Below are 22596 nucleotides of genomic sequence, written 5' to 3'. Positions count from 1 at the left end.
GCAGTAAACAAACGGAATAGAGTGAGCCGGCTAACTTTCACTTTGCAGTCGTCATCTTCATATCTACATTTGGAATGTGTGTATATCCCAGCTTGTTTCTATCCTTGTTGTTACCAGTAAAGTCTCAATTGTATAATGCATTCATTTGGGAAACGAAGCACAGACACAGCAGGAACTTTAATTATAAATAATTATATCGGGTCGGAGAGGGGGCCAAAATGCACTCTGTTATAGAGAGACCAAGGGATATTTCATTAACATTACCTAGATATGTGTTATTAATGATGAGTAATGCGACTGTAAATATTGTTTAGTGAAATTAGTGTTGCCTGGTCACCAGATTGGATGTGTGAAATGCACTTAACGTCTTCCACACTATAAACCTCTTACTTGTCACCTGATATGCGCTTATTAATAAATTCCTTCAATTTGTTTGTTTGCCATGTTTTCAAGTGCAGTAAGAGTGTTTGGACACAGTCTACTTACTATCAATGAACATATTCTTTGTCCTCTGCTTTTGGATTTAAATTGCAAGTAGGTCTTAAAATGCAACTAATAATATTTCTAAAAAAAAAAAATATTTTCACATGTCAAGTTTTAAAATTTGTTTCTATTAGTGCTGTTAGACTATTTGCCTGATAATTTATTTAGGAAATCTTTCTAGACTATTTATTATAGTATTTCATAAGAAATAGCAATGTTTGAGTGTTTGATATCGCAAAAATAAACCACAAACAAAACTTTTAAGTACTTCAGTAACAATAAAGATTTCACTACAGAATATAGATAACACAGAGTTTTCCATTACAAATCTAATCGCTGTTTTAATTGTCCCCGATAAGACGAAATTTCTTCAAAATATAAAAGTGGGATCCAGAGGTAAAACTTTAGAAGTTTGAGGAACCGCAACCCGTAAACAATGCTACCCAATTGGCTCACCGAAGAGTACTTGCAGCCCAGGCTGAGGACTTACTATAAGGATGATCAACTCAAGGTCCTTAAAGTCTGGTCGAAACCGGCTACGGAAAAGGGTCAAAACTACATGAGCACCATGATCCGTATCCACGTGGACTTTCAGAAAAGTGATGGACTAGTTCAGAAAAAAACCTACATTGTCAAGGAAGCCTTAGCTGAGAATATTCCCCAAGCAGCGATATTCATAGAGTACGATGTGTACAACCGTGAGATGGACATGTACGAGTTCGTCCTGCCGAAGATGAAGGAACTTCTCGAGGAAGCTGGCCTGAAAGGTAAACTCACTGCAGATACCATCGTCGTGGACCGAGAACATAGCACCATGATACTGGAAGATCTGGCGCAGTATAACTATGTCAATGCGGATCGAGTGAAGCAGTTGGATCTGGAACACACCAAGCTGACTTTGAAAATGTTGGCCAAGTTCCATGCCGCATCTGTAATCCTACGACAGCGCCATCCGGAACTCATCTCCAAAAGCCTCTTTACTCACTTCTTTTCGCGTGACAAAAAGGGTTATACAGAGGTATATACGGGTGTGTTTAGGGCCTTGTTAAGGTTCGTAAATGGTCAACCAGATCTAAAGGAAAACTACGGCGACAAGTTGGAGAAACTGCTTAACTTCGTTATGGAGTATGGGGCTAGGGTCTTCGATGTGAGCGAACGAGATCTGCAGACGTTGAACCATGGCGATTGCTGGACCACCAACATTATGTTTCAGTACGATGATGCGGGTAGTCCCCAAACAGCAGTTGCTATAGATTTTCAGTTTAGCAACATCACCTCCCCTGCCATTGATTTGCACTACTTCTTCACCGTTTCGCTGAGGGAAGAAGTTCAGGAAATGGAATCAATTCTCGTCGATAGTTATTATCACGATCTTAGAGAGAATTTGGAAAAGCTTTCGTATAAGGGGATATTTCCCAGCATTGAAGAGTTCCGGCTGCAGTTTGAGTGTCGGCGATTCATGTGTAAGTAAATTGAAATCGTCTTGAAACCCAAATTGACTTACCCATTATCATTTCACAGGCCTGTTGTCACATCTCTTCAAGCCCGTTATTATTTACAATGGCAGTGAAGTGACCTCGGACTTCTCAAGTGTGTATAAAGAAACCGAGGAGGGACTTCGATTCCAGAAATCTATTTACGACAGCGAAATTGTGATCAGAAGTACAAGGAGATTGTTGGCCATTCTTAATGGCAAGGGTGTCCTGGATCTTCAGTAAGATACGAAATTTTAAAACAAATCAGGGAAATAATGTTAAATAAGATCAATATAAGAAGATATCTTCTTTAATAAAATATATTAGCTAAGAAAGATAATACATTTTAAATATTTGATATTCTATTACTCCTTCATAGGTAATTTATTTTTATAGATAACTTAAGATCAGCAAATTTAAACATCTCTATATTACACAGTTAGCCTGTTTCCTAAGAAATTGCTTATGCTTTTCTTTCTCAGTATTTTTTTCCGGGCTCCGCAATCTCGAATCGCATCTTCTACATGGCCAAACACTCATCTGGAGTTATGGTGGGCAGTATTTTCCAGGTGCAGCGATGCCAATATCGTGTTATCCATTCTAATTAGCCCTGCCCATGCTCGTGGGCCATCATTCGCCCGCTCTTAACCCTCGATGGTGTGGCCCATTCGAGCCGGGCCAAGAAGGCAGAGCGCCTTGAAATTTACATTGGCCATTCGGCGCTTAACATGCACTAAATTCAGCAGTGCCCCTTGGCCAAAGTCGGAGCCACATAAACTTCGCCGGCAGTCTTCTGAGCTAGGAACTGCATATACCTCTCTTTGGCTGTTGGCTTTCTGGCCAATTAATTTACGCGCACTTGGCGAGCACTTTGGCTTAGAGAGATGCGGCACGATGCTTATCGGCGGATTAAACCTATATCATTTCATTATTATTTGCCCGCTAACGGTCGGCCATGTGGCGCTCCCTTTGGTGGGCTCGTCGCGCTGATGCTGGCAACATTTCTAAATTAATTAGCCGAGGACGAGGGGCTTGGCTGCAGCTCCCGGGTTGAGCAACCAATTTTGACAGGCTCAGCCAAAACAAAAAGAGCGAGCAAAAATTGCAAAAAATATACAGAGAAGAAAAGAAAAGCCAGTTAACATTTCGGTAGTCGGCGTCGGAGGCCCTCTTATCTTAAAGCCACACGATGCCAGGCGACGTCGACGACAACGACAATTTATTGACAAGACAATGGCGCTCAGCGTATGTAATTAATCTCGACATAATCTGAGTAGATAATTTTTGCCGCTCGTTGTTTGTTTGCCGTTGCTTGTTGCAGATGCTTGTGCTTGTGCTTTTGCTTGTGCCATTGCTTTTGGCCCGGCATGTTTTTGTTTGTTTGTTTGTCTGCTGCCCGTTTGTGGCGGCCCGTTGGCGGTCTATTTTGGTGTGTGTTTGTCTCCTCGGCAGCCTCTTCTTTGGTCATGTTCTTTTATAGCCGCTCCAGTGCGGTGCGATCCGAGCCCTGTCAGCTTTATGAAGTGCGCAGGCAGCCCATAGAGGGCTAGGGACAGCGATATTGTCCTTTTACGGCCTTCCCCCACATTGCTGGCCTTTTTCAATTAAGTAAAATGCAACAAATGCAATCAGCGGAGCATTCCATAAACCTCACAGAATGCTTTTTGCCCCCCTTCCCCACCATTCCGTTTCCCCGTTCTATATACCATAGCGCCCGGACTTTGGCCTACTTTCCGCGGGGTGCTAAAGTACCCTTGCCATTAATTCTGCGAAAAAGTTTTAACACTGAGATGGGGCTTATAGGGCGAGAGGAATTTCTCCCTAGCTTCGGGAATACTTGCACCTAATGGGTATGTTTTGACGGCCATAGTTCAAAATATATCAGACTAAATTAATTTTACACACCAGTTTTAATTCTAATCGAAAAGATTTTATCCTCTAAATATTGTTTGGCAACTTGACTTTTTCAAACCTTTTGCAAACACTCTACGAGTAACGGGTATAAAAATATCGAAGTTTTGATTATTTTTTTTTAACAAAATAAAAAAAAGTTCTTCATATCATCGTAACAAAATATTATAACGGGATAACTCAAAGTCGAAAGAGCCCAGTTTTTGACTTAATGGATTATGCGTACGTGGGAAAGTTGAATTCGTATCAAAAATTCAGTATGAATTGTTATAATGCAGGCAGTGTGGCAGTCCCCGTCACACCCCTCCTGCAACATGCAACAATGAATTTACATTAATGATGAGACTGCCTTACAGCCCGCTGTTATCCCTCCCCGATCCCCTGGTCCTGGTCCTGGTGCATCCTCAGCCAAAGTTTTGCTGAATCGTAAAGCAAATGAAACTATGCGAGGCACAGTTTTATTTTTTAGTATTTTTTTGGCCTCCCAGCCTGTATGCAATTTTAATGCTTATGGCCGAGGCTTCCATCTAACCACCTCCCATTCCCACCCAACCCAGTTTCATACCGGGGAAGCTTGTGCATCCTTGGCTCCCTGGGTGGCCATTTGGACGGCGTTGGCAAATTTTACGACCATGCATATTTCAGATAGCGAAAGTGAAATTATGAGCCGCAATTTTTGGCAAACTTTTAAAGTGGATGGATTTCATCTCAGGCCAGGCAAGGCCACACCCACCCACGCCCACTGGAGATGCATTCAACTAAACGCCAGGCGACGGCGTTTTTGACAACTCGTCAGAAAGTTGATTGCCATTTAAGAGCCGGGGTGAAAATGTCTGAAAACGATATTAGAAGACGATGGCTGGCACTCGTAAAGTTGTTAAATTAAGTGGAAGTGGCACAGCGAAATGTCAACTGCTGTGACGAGTTTCCATGGTTTATGTTCGGCTTGCGGCCTGGCATTTGGGAGCGGCCCACCGATAATCTGTTTTGATGAAACGCTGCCAATAGCTTGCGAAAAAGTTATCCACTTTTACCGCCACGAAGGGAAGTTTTAAACATGATTTCTAGTTTTTAAATTCTAAATTCTGTAGCTTACTGCAACGAAATTAATTCTAAGCAGTTTAACAATTTATTTCAGAAACATGAAAGAATATTTAAAATGTTTCAAATTGAAAAAGTTTAGGCCTGAAAATAGCCAGTCGACGGCAGTTGTGAGATTAAGAATTGTTTTATTTATTTATCTTTTAGTGGGATATAAGAGCGATAAGATTGTGTAATGCCTAGGGCTCTACTAAAACAAGAAAAAAAAAAAAAGTACTTCACTTTACCCCAGATGGGACTCGAACCCACAATCCCCGGCTTAGGAGGCCGATGCCTTATCCATTAGGCCACTGGGGCATGTGCTTCACGTTGTCAAAACGCCTATATGAAACTAAGGCCGGTCGAGAACATGAAAAACAAGAACAAAAACCAAGTAAAAATAGATTTCAATATCTTGAATTTAATTTTGTTGTGAAGCAACTGTTAAAATAAAGTGTTTGTTTTTCGCGGAAACAAAGCGAACAAACATATGTACATATCGAACTAAATATTTGGGTTATGTTGGTTCTGTAGCTCAAGTGTTTCTCTTTGATAACAAATGTTCGGTTATGTTAACAATGTACATAAGTGGATAATATTTTTGAATTAAACTTGTAATATGAATTCACTAATATCAACACAGTCAGCAACACGGTATATTTCCACCCCAAAATAAGATCAATAAAGAAACTCGTTCTGCCTCACCCTCTTGAATATTCATTTTGCCTGCTGTGACGCTGAGGTGACTCATGATTTTCAGCCGTGAGCTCAAAATAGCATTTTGCCAGCGAGTTGCACATGCCCCAGTGGCCTAATGGATAAGGCATCGGCCTCCTAAGCCGGGGATTGTGGGTTCGAGTCCCATCTGGGGTAAAGTGAAAAACTTTTTTTTTTAAGCAAAATACTTATTCAGATTTATAAAATTTTTATTTATTTTGACTTTAGTGGAAATTTAAAATATTTTTGAAACTTTCATAGTTTTGCAAATATAAATATTTAGACAAGTTACGGGTTTTTATGAAAACAATAAAACCAAAGGTTTTTGAGGTTCTACAAGCATCTCCAACATGTTGAAAAAATGAATATAGAAGCCGTCGCTCATTTGTTATATGCAAATTGGAATTACATAATCTGGAGCACTGACAGCAGCAATTGTCTGCGGTGTCTGCCGTCTGTCTTTTGGACTATTGTATTGATTTTTTATACCATACATATTTATTGTGTTTCTCTGTTAGTCTATGGATAAACGGCGCATTTATTTATTACAACTACATTAAACCGAAAATGTCACGACATTAATTTCGCAAATGCGATTAATAAACGTCAGCATAATGTCATTGTTTGCAAATGCCCCAAAGAGGCGATTGTACTTGGTTGTTGTTTGGGGCAGCCATTATGTACAAGCCATTGACCACAAGTCAAGTAAAGTCAAGTCAAGTCTGGGTCTAACAGACAGACAGTGCAAACATGATTTACACCCAACCATTGTCTGTGTTCCAAAATTGTCGGGGCAGAAAGTCAACTGAAAATAGCAAAAACCAAAGAGCCGCCAAGGTGTCCGAGCGTTGCGTGTACCGCAATTTGGAGAAGCGACCCGATTCGACCCACTTTCGGCATCTGGGGCCTTTTTGGCCACCCGAAACGCTACCCGCTAATGAGAGATCCAGAGGAAATTAAAAACTGGCAAATTGCAAATCGGGGCAAAAGGGGAAAACGGCGCAGCAGCTGCTGCGACAGAAAGCCTTGAAATGTCGCTGGGCGAAACAGTTTTCCAGACCAGACCACAAATCGCTTTGGCAGTCGGGCGCATGCAAAAAGCCAATCTTGATTACAATCAATACGGATATCAGGTCTGACCAAGGACTCTGGGGCGGTGGGAGTGGCTTTTAGAGGGGAGGCGTTGGCTGTTTGCATGTTGCCCGGCGATAAAGATCAAATGAGAAATGGATGTCGCCGACGCAGAATCCAGATGACGGGCTGGTTGCATGCTGCGTAGATATTTGCATCGCTGAATCTCGACGGTGACAAGATTTGTGAGCCTAAGCCCCCAGCTGCAAATCGCAGCAAGGCAAGTAGCTGGCGGACCGCAATTAACAAGCTTGCCCGCGCTGCCAAGAACATACTTCAAAAACACTTCAAGTTGACCAGAAAAACAAATGGGATCGGAATAAGAACGAATAATACCAATATAATCCTAAAAGTGATTTATAATTATACAAGTTCATAATAATTTGTAATTTTTCTTGTCTGAAAAGACTAAAGACTACATTGCATTGAAATATCGAAATAAATATAATAGGTACCCTGGATTATTTTGGAATCAAGTATAGATTGTCATGTGCTGATCAAATTTTTCTTGATATATCCATTTCTATACGTTTTTCCAATTTCTAATTGTATAAAGTTCAAGGGGTTCTAAAAACCAAAGTTTAGAACCAAAATTTTGCAACTTGAGACTTATTCCCTCAGCGAGACAAATTGGCAGCACAAAAGCTCATTTCGATTTTGGTTAGCAGGAGATTTCACACCAATATAACGGAGAACTCAATTTCAATTTCATTTCGATTATGGCTAGGATCGATATTACTTGATTACCTCCACCGAAATTCAAATTTTGTCGGCTCGTCAAACAGGTTGGCCGCTTGAGACTCGGTAGACGTGTTCGCTTGATGTACCTACAACTAATTGACAGCTTCCAGTTCGATTCGAAAAAGCCGTTAACAGAATTTCGTGATATGTCACGCGCCGGGCAATGAGCATATGAAAAGTTGCAGCCATAAACCTGCCCACATCTTCGAATCCACCTCAATCACTCGGCCGCAGTGCCGACCGTAAATTATTTTGCCAGGCTGTGCAAATTAATTTCAACTAACTGACAGACTAGCCGAGTCTCTCGAACGGCATTCGATTGCCGGCCAGCATTGGCTATGTTTTTATTATATGGGTATGGGTATGGGTACCCCGCCCACTTGGCCGGCGGCCCGTCACCTGGCCGCCAAATTTGGCTATCAATTTGGCCAAATTTCAGACCGCCGTTCTCCTGTGGCAGTGACATTTTCCTTCGGCCAACGCGTGCCTCCGACAACCGCAATTAGAGCTTGGCCCACAAGCACATTTTTAGGCTAACAAGAAATAATGAACATTACTTTCAAGTTTATTTTTATATAAATTTTAAAACAAAACAATAAAAATATATTTTAAATAAATATTTTTTGAGGGATTTTTATTGGTAGCTTAGTTTATTTGATGTAAATCGCATTAGGAATTTTTGGGGAATGCACTGGGCTGGCCTCACCGTTAGGTCCCGCCCCCGTGACATTGCAACAATGCCGAACTGTGAGCTGAACTATGACATGACCGCAGCTGGCATAAATCAAAGCGCAGCTCGGGCCATTGTAAGTCGTCTAGGAGGCACATCATCGAGGAGATGCGCCGGGAAGACGACTCGAGGAGTAGGTTTGGCTTTCACGCCGAATGCAAGGGGCACACCTGAACTACGGACCCATCAGCCAGCTAACTAAATCAACAGCCGCTGAACAATGGAGGGGATATAACTATATATACCATACCATACACACGGAGCGAAAAGAGACGCGCAAATTAAAGTTAATCGAATGCCTTTGACCTTTTCACACAGCCCTTCTCTCCTCCGATTGCCTTCAGAGTGCATTTCATTGCATTCGATTGGCAATTTCAGATAAAGCAGACAGGCAAGAAGCTTTGCCATTCGACCGATCGAAGCTGAAATGGGGAACACCCTGTAAACTAGAACTCAGCCATCTGGCGGGGAGAGGAGGCAGCTGCGAGCGAGGGGCGCCCTCTGCTGCGCAAGGGCTGAACCGAAATAGGGAAAATTCTGATCGGTTAATGGATCGATTAGGGAAATCTAAACGGAAAATTTTGTAATTGTATTTTTTAAAACCAAAGGAATGTTAGAACTGGAATTTAATTAACATTTCCAATTATTAATTAAACGAGAATAGAATAAATAAAAATATGGAGGAAAAATACATTTTTATTTAATTCCTAAAACTCTGAAAAAATAGAACCTTGCACTTCCACTTGAATCTGACCTTTGAACTCAGAATACCCCAGCGAACAGGCGACTATCGACTGGAAATGTTATGTGAACTGAACTGCGGGCGGGTAAAAAATGAAAAGGAACTGAAATTAACCTTAATTAAAATTGTCATATCTGGGGTGTATGATCGGGCTTGTGTGTGGCCAGGCAGCTCTCTTTGGATCTGGGCTCAGGTTCAGTCCGAACTACGAAGCGGGTCTAGAACTCCCTGCTAATGTCACCGGCAACATGACAGTCGACAACATGACGGCAAAAAGTGTTCGGAGCGGGCTGAAGTTAAACAAAGCCGGGCAAATAAAGCAAAGGCGAAATCTATGTTAAAACACAAGCGATTAGAATCGTTTTGGTCGACTAAAACACACCTAATTGCCGGACAAGTCGCTGGGGGACGGCTAATTGAAACGCCGCCCGCTTGTGTTTTTTTCCAGATTCAGCTACTTTTTTTATTTCAAGGTCCACTTTGAGTAATTTCAGTGTGTGCGGTGTAAACTGTTTTTAGCAGATTGCTTGATTTTTTCATTATTTTCGCTTTTTTTCTGCGGCTGCACTGAATAATTTCAATTTTATTTACCTGTCTTGGGAGCGGCCACGGCCAGACACGTTTTGCTTTTGGGCCCAAACACAGAACACCGAACACAGAGCACCGACAAGCTGAAAGCGAAATAGAAAAAATGCATTTGCTGAGCATGCAAACCGCGAATCGAGCGGACAATAAATACGGGCGACCGCCCATTTTTATGGCAATCAAATGCGTTGTTTAATTCGAATTGACTTTTTGAACTGGCTGGGAAACTGGGAAACGTGTCGCACGTGCCCACCGCCCCCTTGATATTTTACTCGATTATTGGTGTAGGGATTGTCAACTGTCATTTCGATTATTGGGATCGCAGGCCACAAAAGAGTGGAATTACTTGGAGATAACACGTCACAGAGGACTGACACACAATTTTGTTAGTGCACACTTGAATTACCGGTTATCGTTATTTAATGATTGATCGACTGGCACAGATATGGATTTCTGATAACGGGCAGAGCCCATTAGGTGAGTGGACTTTTTTTAAAGAACTTTGATGGAAGAAATATTGTTTAATATTGTATATATTTAAAAGTTTTTTAAATTTAAATACAACTTAAACCTCAAAAACGAATCTTAAATTTATGAATTCAGAAGAAAATTTGTTAACTAAAGAAGTTCAATTTTTGTGTACCTAACTATAATACCTATAAAATCCTCCAACTCAGCAGGACAACAGAAACTTTTAAAGTACTTTCCGATCAAACTTGCGAATAAAGCCTCTTGCTCAAGTTTTCAGTGTAGGCTGCCTGGCAATTGATAGTTATACCATAAACTTGCTTTTAGAACTATTGCACAATACCCGAAAAACAAAAGCCAGCCATTCCCCCGAAAAGAAATAAATGCAATCAGCGGAAGTTTCCCTCTCCTTTCCTCTTGGTCAAAACAAGTTGCAGTTTGGCTTGGCTTGAATTGGATTGCGGTGGGCGGTGAGTGGTGGGCGGTGGGTGGTGAATGGTAGGCGCAGGGCGGGGGCGTGGCATTGGGTCGGGTGCCAAACTTTGTGGCATAAACTTTTAATGAGTTCTTTTTATTTGCGATTTGCATGGCCACGCCCCCCATTTGTCACACAAATGAAATCTGCCAGAGCGAAATTGCATTAAGTTGCCGCTTGTAGGGCATTCATATCCACCACCCACTGCCCACCGCCCAATCTCAATGACATTGCCTACTTGGAGGAGCCAAACTTTGGTCAAAGAGTCCAACCCAACTCCTCCTTCGCTTTGGACTCAATGATGAGCAGAAAACAAAAATTGCGAAATAAAATAAATAAATATGCCCGAGTGCGAAACTTTTAAATTGAAAATGCGCTTTGAATATTTCAGCGCTTTGGATCCTCCGGATCCGGATCCTTCCGCCATCTTGTGCGCCATTGCACTCGCTAACTGCACTTGTGCTCATCTTTGTCTCCGTCCCCAGCTTTCAGACCCTGTCCCGCCCACTTCCATCTGTCGACGTCTGCGAAAGGCGAAAATAATTTGAAATTTTAATTAAAAGTATTTGGGCAAAAGTTGCTGCGCAGCCAGCGGCTCTGCTTTTCTATCACCAGACAAATACGACAAAATCAAAAACACAAAAAACGAATAAGCGAAATCACGAGCGGAATTGGCAAGACTTGGAGGCAACTATTTCCGGGCCTGCTTTCAGCCGGGTTCGCTCGATGGCATTTCAGCTTAAATTTTAATATTGCCGCCGAAGGCAAAAATTGTGCACTTCACTTCAACATGCAGCTGAGATTTGCAGGGAGCGACGAGGATGAAAGTTGCAATTGTTGCCGATGCGACAAGTGTCCCTCTTACAAGAGCTTCAATGCTCATTTTATCCCTGGAATCGGTCATGCGTTAGGGAATAACACGAAGTTAAATTATTAATCATATAAAAGAAAAAAAGTTTATTTTCTTTAATTTATAAAACAAGTTAAATTTTTATTTGGTTTTTTTTTCTATATATAGAAGGTATACCTTTTGCAAGCCTAGATTTTAATATTTTCCATTTATATAGCTAAAATTAATTTCTGATTTTTCAGATTCGCCATTTTAATAAATTTCCTTACCCTTAGGGCCGTTTTCTCGTCCATTTGTTAAATTTAAAGTAGGGTTAAAGCCTTGAAATCGCATGGGAAATCATTGTTTTAACCCTACCTTAAACTTAACAGACGGCTCCTAGAGTTTTTTAAACTATTATATTGTACACTAAATTTGGGATTAAAAGCCACTATCAATAAAAAATTCATAATTAATATGGTAAGCTTATTTTCAAATTTGAATTTTATCACATTTTCTTGTTGTAAACACATTGATGGGGGCTATTTTCCTGTATGACGAAATCTTTTTATTTATCACTATTGAATATATCTTTTACAAGAGTTGAATTTAAAGTTCTGCGCATTGAACATTATTTTTTTAGTAGCTCTTTAGTTTACGAACTGTGTTGGCGCATAAACGTTCCCTATCTCGATATGCGTGTGGCTGCGTATGTGTGATATACAAATAAAAATAAAAGAAAAACTATTTGCCATTCTTGGACTCTACTACTTTCTTCTTGCCATAATTAAACCTTAGTAGCTGGCTGGGCAAAAAGGCAAAGAAGCCTCAGGAAGAGTCTTCCGTGGCTTTCAATGTATTTTTCCCTTCCGGACGACTCTTCGTGTTCAGCAAGAGGAGGACAGAAAGAAAGAAACTTTATTAATAAAAGTTTTTCCTTTGGTATTTTAGCCAAGTATTATTAAAAACTTTCATATACGCAACGCTGGCAGTTCCACACACCGCACACGGACATACTGACACACGTGTGCCCCAACATATGTCGACGTCTGTCGGAACATTCAAGCGTTAAATTGTGGAGGCCCTTTTTATGCATGCGACAATATTTGCTGCTTGTGCTTTTGATTTTTGCTGCTTCTTGCTCATGCTTTGCCTTTATTAATTTCGTTGTCATGACATTGAGTTTGGCAAGTTTCGGTCGTGGGTGTCGAATCAGCAGCTAATTTGCCGTTGTTTTGAAGTCTTCACACGTCAATATTGTTGACGAAAAAAACTGAATTGAAAGGCAGACAAATGTTCTACCAAATAATAAGTTTAAAACGTGTAGGTGCTGTCAGTTATCTCATTTTTCTTAGCAAGAAAAATTCCAATCTGATTGTGAACAAATATTCAACAAAGGAATTTATTTTGTTGTCAAGTGCTTATATTTCATATTACTTTAATAAATTTACTAAGCAGTCAATTAAATTTTAATTATAATTTGAAATTTAAATCGTTTAATAAAAAAGGTATTTCCAGAAAGCTTTTTAAATAATTTTTCTTTTTGACTGAACCTCAATTAAATAAATTAGATAATTTAATCGAGTATTTGATTCCATTTCGCCACGATGAGTTTTAAAAGTAATTTTATTCTCAATATAGATCCTTACGAAATTGAAATCAATTCTAAGGCCATTTAAATGAAAAATAAAAAAATATTGTTTTTTAATGTTTTTATATTCCATTAAATTAAATGGTTAGTCTGATCCAGCCGCATAGTCTAGCTCTTTCAAGTTGATGGTTGCAAAGGCAAAGTGAATAGTTCGGTCGGCTCTTCGCCAGACTGGTCCCCTTCCCATCGCCCCTATTCCTGACTTCAGGGGAAGTCCCTCCGGGGCTGCTGTATCTGTTTCTACTCGCTGTTGTCGGATTCCAACTCTCAAACTATTTGCACATTGAGTGCATGCATATTAGCATTGGAAAGAGAATATCTAATGAAGTGCGTCCCGTCCATTAACCGGGGAACGCATTTTCTCTTAGTTTAGTTTCCATTAGAGCGCAGTCTGGCTTTGGCTTTGGCTGGAGCCACACCGATTCCACTTGTTTTTTTACGGCTCTCACTTAGCTAGACAAACTAAACAACTAATTAAAGTAAACCGAAGGCATTTAGCCAGAAAATTCGTTGACCAGATGGGCGGAAGCAATAGTTAAGCGCACACAAGTGCAGAATCGCATGAATATGCAAATATGAGCCTGTCATCCATTCTGCTCATTTCCATTCCCGTTGTACCCGTACGCTTTCCAATTTCCTCCAATTGGGTGCGTTGTTCATTAATTTGCTGCTGACTTGGGAAAAGCTGGATGCCGGGATGTCATCACAGCTGCTTGGTTGACATCGATACGGCGACGGTTGACTTTGTTGGCTCTTAATTGATTGCAGCCATTTAGGCATCGCTCCCCTCAATCCCAGAGCCATCGTCATCCTCGTTCTCATCCCCATTCCCATCCGCATTCCCCGTCCTCATCCTCATCCTCATCCTGGTGGTGTGAATCTTTGCACTTGTCTTTGAATTAATTAAAGAGCGTGTTTTGAAGTCAGGCTGTTGGCAAGCAGTTGACACCAGACGAAAGTTATGGAAATTGCCTAACGAATCAAGAATTTACACAACTATTTGCCAGTGGCACATTTCTATACATTGAGATCATACAAAAAGAGATTGGCTTATTTATAAATAGTCACCAATTATAAAAAAAGTGCCAATATACCCAAGCGTGTTGTTCATTTTATTTATATATTTATATCTTTAAAGACGCATACAAATACGTATACGTTAGGTATACATAATATATTGAGTAGAAAAACATTTTATAATTATTATTCGGGTATACATTTATTTCGCAATATTCTTGACAAACAAAGTGGGTATGGATTTTAGGATCAGATTTTGATAGCAATTGAGATTCAAAAATTCTATGAACAGGTGTATAAGTACATACATTTAAAATATATTTTAGAAATTTGGAAATCTATAGGTGTACGTAGTTCCGACATTCCAGGATGGTTGTGAGGTTCCATATCGACCGCCCAAGCGCTGACCGTATTCTCCATTTACACCGATCTCGTGGCGTCCATTGTCGCTGGTCCAAAGTTTCTCGTGCCCCCGAACACGAAAGCCGAGTCCATCGCCTCTCTGGCCCCCACCGCCTCCCTCAAGATTGAGAGGATACTTGGGTGGTGCTGTCGGCTTCATGGTCATATCGTCGGGCATCGGATGGGCCAAAGAAGCTCCGATGAGGAAGAGGAGCAAGCCGCAAAGTAAGGTAGACTGCATCTAGATTGGTCTCGATTGTCGAGCTTCAGACTGCTGACTGATAATTCTACTGCAGGCTTGAAGCTCATTTATAGGAACATTTCACAATGGCAGTGACAAAGGGAATCCCCGATGCAACCTTATCTATTCAGAACAGCATTGTCTCATAATTTAAACTAATAAGCCTCCGCCGGTCATCCAAAGGGAGTCCCCGAAATGAGAAATCCTTATCTGCAGAAGATAATCCATAGGGGATTTTTCTTAATTATTCAATAAACATATATAAATACATATATAAATACACATAATATAGTCCGATTCGCGCTAGTTCTAAAATTATTTCTTTCAAACTGGATTAAAAAATCTCCTTGCCATTTTCATTCCTTATTAAATGGAAACTTTAAGTGGTTGGCAAGGAACGAAAACGGAAAGAGGGAAGCTGCCTACGGTTGCCACACCAATTAAATGGTTATATTTTATTAAAAGCGCGCTACAAAAGACACATTGCCTTTCCCATTGCCAATGCCATTGCCATGGCAAATAGACGCTGCCGACTTTCGCTCATTTTGCGGTGCAACTGAGCGTATACGCAACGCGGGGGCAAAGTGCCTGGAAGAGCCACAATGGGCAGGTGTCTCAACGCCGTCGGTTGCCATAACGCCCCTGCTGACGTGGCACTACCCGATCCCGAACCCAAACCCAAACCCATTCCCAATCCAAAACCCGATCCCATTCCGGATAGCAGACCGCCGCAGGACGGGCCAGACAAACGCTGTTATTTATTCCGGATTTGTCTACCTTTCCCCTTTTTATTTATGTTTGGCAGACGCCAATTTTCATGGCGGTGGATGCAGCTCAGCTGCGTCTGCAGGACTGAATGTCCGTTGGTCTGCTGGTAGTCGCATCTTCCCGGGGCAGCAAATCTGGCGGATTCCAGCAGCCCCACATCCACGTGACTTTGACTCCACCTCCATCTTCAACCAGGTGGAAAATAAAAGAAACCCAAGTAAGCAACCTACCCTGTCCTGTCTCAACTGTCGTCGGAGTTGCCTGCTCACCTTTGATTGTCTTACAGCGGCATGCTGGTCAGCCAGTAATGAAATCTGCCCTTAAAATGGAAGAGAGGCGGGGATGGGGAGGGGTGCCTTTTAGCCAGCCCTTTGTTTGCCATCTCTGCACAAAACATTTCTGCTGTAAATATTTTAGCTGGAAATGCCTCTGCCACTGCTACTGTGGCTTTTGTTCCTCCGCCTTTGTCTTGGACGGAATTGAAACGTTTCGGATTGTTGCCAGTCAAAGTGCAAGCTGCTGGACTCTGTCTGTCATTTGGCTAAACACTTTAAGCAAACTATTTTCAAGCTGGACTTTTGATTAAAAAACTTTTTGGGCCAGAGCAGAGCAAACAAATTCAATAAGTGGCGCTGCGAAAATCAATAGAAAATCGCCACCAGATGCCAGAATTGCTAATCTAAGCCACAAAACACAGCCGCAGAATGGGGGCTCGAACTCCGGTTGGAATTTGCAGAGGGGCGCAGGGTGGCACATAAATTCAAGATGTGGCCATAAGATTTATGACGATTGCGAACGTGAACGTGGAATTTTCGGAGGAAAGGCCCTTGAATAGACACCAAAGTGGCAAGATAGAAGCGGCGGCAACATTTGCGAGCCTCTGGCCTTTGAGCTTTGGAAGTTCGCTGGAGGAGGGGGATGCCAAGATGGCCGGCAATTTACAGTAGGCATATAAAATACACATAAAAATTGAAACCGCTATTCGGGCAACTCCAGACATGGCGGCTTCAGCCGGCGAATGGGGCGTATACTTTACGCATTTTAAGTTTCAATTTCTCAGTCGAATTTACGGCCGGAGATGCGAGTCCGAGTGCGGACTCTGCGGAAGCGGATGCGCCATGGCTATTTTATGGCCACTTCCGCTGACCAAAGGTCTAAGTGATTTCTGACATAAAAATATTACCCCAAGTCCGTTGGATTGGTGGTGTGGAAATTCCCCGGCCACCAATGAACTTGCTGCAAATCAAATTTTTCACTCGCCTATTTCCGCGTTGCCTAATGAAATCCGGCAAATATTTTTCCGTGCCATTTCCATTGCCAGCAATCAATTGTCAACGTCATCTCACTCCGCTTTGTGGAGCTTCAGGGCCGCCATAATCCGGCTTATTATGCAAAGTAAATGCGCCGGAGTCCGGGACTACGGACTCCATGGCCTTGATAATCTTTTGCGATATTTCATTGTCGTCGCCGAGGCTTGTAAATGCGTTAACAGCCCTCGATTCGTCTTCGCCCCGGCTCGAAATACTTCGGCTTCCGGTTGCCGCTTATGCACTTCCTGTGCTCATTTGTCGCCAGTTTGTAACTCGCGGCCATATCTGGGCAACTCTGAGATTTTACGATGTCTGTCGTATATTTTCGTCACATGCAAATTTCCATATCGCAATTGCTTCTTCTTACAGAAAGAAAAAATTGTGTAATCCGAGAACTTTGCTGATTTTTCTCTTTACACGATAAAGGCTACAAGTTCCTTTCAAGCAAACAAAACCTATGATTAATTTTTCTTTATTCAATAACTCATTGAAATGAATCTAGTTTTAGATAATTTAAACTTGACCAGCGAATATCGCATTAATATTAGACTGCATTTTTTTCTGTGTGTCAATTTCCGTAAGCGGTCTCCATTTCATATCACATCATGTGCTCTCACAATTTGATTGCCCTGACTGAAGTTGCCCCTTTCTGGAATCATTTCCATATTAAATGGTTTTTCTTTGAATTGATGAAGTATCATATTATACGGGGCGCCTTTGCAAATGATAACGACTCAGATTCAACCCCAATTTCGGACACCGTTATATTGGGGTCTCAGCTGGGCGTGATATGGGGTCCCCCATCCGAATGTTTTGTAATTTTACTGCTGCACCATTTCTATTACGAATTCATTTGCGTATTCAAATTGATGTCCAGGTTATGTTTTCCGTGTGATAAGGAAATAAATATGGAAAATGGTTGTTTCCATTTAATTGTAAAAATATCTGTGAACTTTGGTATAAATTAAAGCTAATTTATTTGATGCAGGAAACATTTTTAAAAACCTCTTGGTCTCCGCCAGAAACATCTAATTATACCCAACAACCTTTGCAAATGCAAAGCATGCGAAAATCTGAGATTACAACCCCTTGATGATCCACCTTATAAGCTGTGCATTGCATATTGAACAGCTTCCTCGTGCTTTTCAACGCTTTTCCGCAACCATTTTTCCCATTATGCTTCCCGCAGCTCCCTCAAGTTTTGTCATTTTCGTCATGGCATTGGAATGACTTCATTTTGAGCTCGTCCATGCAAATTCGCAACTGATTTCGGGCCAAATCACATTGTCATATAGATGTGTGTGTGTCGGAGACGAAGAAAATGCAAAAACGATCTAAAACCTCTAAAATTAAGCTATCATAAGGTTTTACAGCCGGCCATCAACACACAGAACAAGGTGGTGGTATCCTCCGCCAGAAAAAAGGCAAAAGTATAAAGAGCCAAAAACGAAATAAGTGCAGTGCAATGTCATTAAAGCGGGCAAGCAGACAATGAGCGGTAGAATGGAACTGAGAGCTTGGAACTGGTAGATGGGAACAGCGAACAGGACGTCCAGGATGACTATGGCCAACATAAAATCACAACACACTGCAGATACGAAAGGCAGTCGAGGTAGTAATGACAACTTGGCCACTTTCTGTAAACCTCTTATTTTCTGTTTACGACTTTTTTTTAAGGTTAAGGTATATCTTTAACAACAGTGTTGTAAAAACAAAAAAATATATATTTTTTAATATTAGATGTAAAAAATAATGACAGTCGTACGCGAGTTAACCGTCCTTTAAAATTAGAATTAAATACAGTAAATATTGTATTTTATTTTATTTAAGTTTCATTCTTATACGTTTATTTTATTTATTCTTCTTATTGTTTTCAATTCTTAGTGCAAATTCAACTAATATCTGTCATTTTCAATTGGCACCACTGATGTTTGGAGAAAAGTCCACCTAGTGCTCACCGCTTATCGGACCACATTGTGTGTCCTGGCTGCCCGGGATGTCCCCGTCCCGCCCACTTTCCAACCTGCTTCCTCCGCCCCTCCTCCACCATCCTTGTGCGTTACGTATACGTAAAGCTGTAATCTGTGCTTATAAAATGGCAAATGGCCGGGCTGCAGAGGGTTTTTAATTGTCTGTGCCGGATGGCCAGTCTTAAATGCTTCAAGGAGGGCACACACATGGAATGGCCAACGACTTTGTCGAGAATTGCTGGCAGGCAAAAAAAGAAATAAGTGGAGGAGCCAAGAGAGGGGGTGCTGCGAAATAATAGGGTTGTGCTTTGGGTTTTTTAATTAAAGCCCTCTCATAACATTATGTTAATGTGTGCGGTTCCCTTTGTCGCCCACGCACCTGGACCACCTGTCGTCAACTCTTTGGCCAACTAATTACTGGCCGAGATTGAAGTGCCAGCTAGAAAGTTATAAAAAGTAATTGGCTGGCAGTCATTCCACTTGATTTCGGCCAACGTACTCCTCCTCCACTCGAATGCAAATTGAGTGTGCTATCAGCAACTGTGGGATGGCTTTCCTCCCAAAATAAAAAGGCTTTTGGCCTGGCCAACATCGCGGCCCACCTGTTTTGGCCCTGTCGTGTGTCGCCCTTTTCGGACGCTGTTTTGATGTCGGTAGATTTAGCGCACGTAGCACATTTTAATAATGTCGACAATTGTCATATTTGTGCAACCGAAAAGGCTGTCTCTGCAACGGATCTGGCCGCAGTACGCGATCTGTCGCTTTGCCCGCAATTGCAGCAATTACTTTTGGCCAGCATTGCCAGACAGGGTCCGCAATTAAAAACTATGGACCTGTAATCGCATTCGTTTGATACTAGCCAGCCTGCACTGAACATTAAGGTAAAAGCCTTGGGCGAAACTATGGCAACCCGCTGGGTTGATGTCAAGGAAAAATAGTATATAACGTCTTTTGGTAGCCTTATTTGAAAAGCTTGTAATCGTTTTTTAATTTCGACATATGGTGTTTTATATATTTTTATTTATTATGACTACTAATAAACTAATATGTCAGTTTTAAAAAGTATATTTTTATCTAAGATTTTTCCCCAAATTTTGTTGTTAGATTTATGCATCACTGATTCCATTGTATGGTTGATAAACCTTCCCCATTCAAAATCTAGCCACTCCCAGGACATTCATCCTATACTCTACTCCCAGACGAATTCATTTTTATTGACAATTTTTCATTCACTTCCCCGCTCCCCGCGGGCCTACAGCATGTCATATCAATTGTCAATTTTAATTGCTAACAGTTGTCATAACTCGGTTGTTAATTTTACAACTGTTTGGATCCACAGACCTGTCACTTGATAGCGCCCACGACACATTTTGTGTTTCTTGTTTCTGCTTTTTGTCTGTTGGCTTGGCTTTTTTATGGTTATATAACAGAAAGCTACGGAATCGCCCAGGCTGTGGCCATATTCGATGAGAAGCCAGGCTGCTTAATATGCAACCAGCGGCCATATTGAATCATCTGAGAGGCTGGCCGCCCGGGGTTTGTGTCATTAATGAGTTTGCAGCAGAGCAAGGAAAAAAACTAGAAAAATATATTTAAATTTTAATATTATAGCAAGTAGTTACAAAAGCAGTTATCAAGAAAAATACAGAATTAATTTTAAAACACTCGATCATTCGTAGTACCTAAAATATTTGCAAATATTATTTGATCTATTCCTTTGTATGAAATATTTTTTTGCAGTGCTTACTCAAACTTGTATCTGGGGAAATGACCATGCTGATAAGGCTGAGTCACAGTCACGTAGATATGATTTGAAAGAAATCATACATTAAATCGCTGGACTGGACGACGGCACGTTTAATTGTGGCCGATAAGGTGTTCCGCGGAATCCTCCGCCTGGGATCCCCACGCCCTATAGACATTACCATTACCATTAACATTACCATCCCCCCTCCCCTTGCCCTTCCAGGTCCAAGTCTCATTCCCAGTCGCAATTAGTCAAACGAATTTGTAGCGCCCAGCTGAGGAATTAATCAGAAGTCGTCGCCGTTCGCTGCTCGCATTTAAAATGCAAAATGCGTGCGCTAAATTACGGCGAACTGTGAGCCACAAAAGCCTAGGCATTTTTCAGCATGTAAAGAGCCGGCTCTGCTCTGCTCGGCTCGGCTCCTTTGTGGCCAAAGAAGTTGACTCCAACCCCATCCCAAGTCCAAGTCCAAGTGTCGTTCCCTGGCAGATGATGATGACTCGTTTTGGCGTCGTGCTCGCTGGCGCGTCCACATTTGAATACTAATTGCATTTGGCCCGGCTCGTAGTCCGCCAATCTCTTTTTCCCGGGCTTGCGGTAAATATGATAAACAACAAAGCGCGTCATTTTGACATTTGCCTGTTTTATGCGCCCACGTTGCCATTGCCACCATACCGCCTTGGAGTCTGCGATCCTAAACTCCCACGATTCAGGCCAGCTCCCTGCTCCCAGCTACTTCCTCGTCATCTTCTCCAGCTCAGGCTCAAAGCCGAGCTCCTCGGTAATCGCAAATAGATATGCGGCTCAGATAATGATCGTCTTGTCGGTTGGCTTGCTTTGAACTTAAATGGGTTTTGTCTCCGTGCTGCTGCTTCTGCCTCTTTTGCTTTTGCCAGTCTGCGGTTTTGGCCTGGCAAATTTGCCATGTGTTGGCCAAAAGGTTGGCTGGCTGGCTGGCTGCTTGTGCATTTTTGAGTGGCAGCTTTACCTTTACAACGCTGCTCAAGTGTCGCCTTTTTGTATGGCGGAATATGGCCATCTATAGCCCTGTTTGGGATGACAACCCTTTTGTTGATCACTAAAATGAGCCATTTAAAGTTCATTTTAATGGTCCTTCTTGACTGAGCCGCTTCATAATTTTCAATATTTAATTATGGCTTTTGTAGATTTGTGTAAAATAAAAAAGAAACTATTGCAACCTTTAAGTTAAAAAAATAAATAAGCTCATTTAGGTAAGGGATGTAGAACTATTCCATTAATTAATAAAAACCACATCAAATAAAACTAACTGATGCCGCAGGTAAAAACAAAACATTCATATTTTTCAAATAAATAAAAATACAATAAAAATCACGTATTTAATATTATTATTATGTGTTTATAATTAAATACCACTAACACCAAACGGTATAATAATAAATTAGTAATACCAATTAGCAGAACAATAACAAAGCAAACCAAAAAAACTAAATGTAGGTACTTTAAATCTGTTTCTTTTTAATAGTAATAGTTCCTTAAGAACTCAATACATACATTTAAAAGGTGGCTCTAGCGGTAAAAAAAATAAGAAAAAAATCCGGCAACACTTTTGTTTAATAAGTTCAAGTTTCGTTCGTTACATACGTTCTATTTGAAAAGAGATTTTAGATTTTATTTTGTGACTAAGGCAATTAACTTTTATGGCATGCCCTCAGCTCCGCTTGTCGCCTGTTGCTCCTTAATGGCTACCAGAATACCTACAAATTGCTCGCAGTCGCTGGGAAGCGTTGTAGGAGGAGCACTTGGAGGGGATTCTCGAACAGGGCGCAATGAATAATTATCGAGTGACTATAGTGGAGCCGCTTTGGCCATTCATTTGGCCCCGGCTCACAACATCAGCGGGCGGCTTTGGGGAGCTGCAAAAATGCCCGGTAATTATCACTAAGACGCGCCGCCGCTGATTAAGTATGCGACACCGCCAGTCGGTTCGGGGATCGGGAACCATTCTGCTAGGAGCTCCTCTCGAATTCTGACAGTTTTCGTACGGCTGACATGACAAGCTGCCAGCACCGATGACGCTAAAAACTTGGCCCATTCTGGGCTTCAGTTTCAGTCGTAGTCCGAGCCTGAATCAGCAACTGCAA

The 22596-nt window shown here is 41.4% G+C and overlaps 2 protein-coding genes and 2 non-coding genes across 4 annotated transcripts; 2 read left to right on the top strand and 2 right to left on the bottom strand.

Moving 5' to 3' along the window:
* The first annotated feature begins 880 nt into the window (after positions 1 to 880).
* On the top strand, positions 881 to 2298 carry LOC108055001 (uncharacterized). Its single transcript, XM_017138171.3, has 2 exons — positions 881 to 1946; positions 2005 to 2298. The coding sequence occupies exons 1-2, from the start codon at positions 920 to 922 to the stop codon at positions 2199 to 2201; spliced, it is 1224 nt and encodes a 407-aa protein (XP_016993660.3). The 5' UTR covers positions 881 to 919; the 3' UTR covers positions 2202 to 2298.
* A 2896-nt stretch (positions 2299 to 5194) lies between these two features.
* TRNAR-CCU (transfer RNA arginine (anticodon CCU)) lies at positions 5195 to 5267 on the bottom strand. Its single transcript has one exon. It is a non-coding gene; the product is annotated as a tRNA-Arg (tRNA).
* A 482-nt stretch (positions 5268 to 5749) lies between these two features.
* On the top strand, positions 5750 to 5822 carry TRNAR-CCU (transfer RNA arginine (anticodon CCU)). The gene has a single exon. It is a non-coding gene; the product is annotated as a tRNA-Arg (tRNA).
* Positions 5823 to 14111: 8289 nt separating this feature from the next.
* Positions 14112 to 14715, bottom strand: LOC108055002 (diptericin A-like). The gene has a single exon (XM_017138173.3). It carries the CDS (start codon positions 14676 to 14678, stop codon positions 14358 to 14360), a length of 321 nt encoding a protein of 106 aa, XP_016993662.1. The 5' UTR covers positions 14679 to 14715; the 3' UTR covers positions 14112 to 14357.
* Between the last annotated feature and the right edge of the window lie 7881 nt (positions 14716 to 22596).

Source organism: Drosophila takahashii, chromosome 2R (genome assembly GCF_030179915.1).
Source record: "Drosophila takahashii strain IR98-3 E-12201 chromosome 2R, DtakHiC1v2, whole genome shotgun sequence".
Classification (NCBI taxonomy): domain Eukaryota; kingdom Metazoa; phylum Arthropoda; class Insecta; order Diptera; family Drosophilidae; genus Drosophila; species Drosophila takahashii.
This window is presented reverse-complemented; position numbering and strand designations above follow the sequence as displayed.

Coding starts and splice junctions, on each gene's coding strand:
- LOC108055001 (XM_017138171.3), top strand. CDS start 920: ATGCTACCCAATTGGCTCACCGAAGAGTACTTGCAGCCCAGGCTGAGG. Junction 1,947..2,004: donor TGAGTGTCGGCGATTCATGT/GTAAGTAAATTG, acceptor ATCATTTCACAG/GCCTGTTGTCACATCTCTTC.
- LOC108055002 (XM_017138173.3), bottom strand. CDS start 14,678: ATGCAGTCTACCTTACTTTGCGGCTTGCTCCTCTTCCTCATCGGAGCT.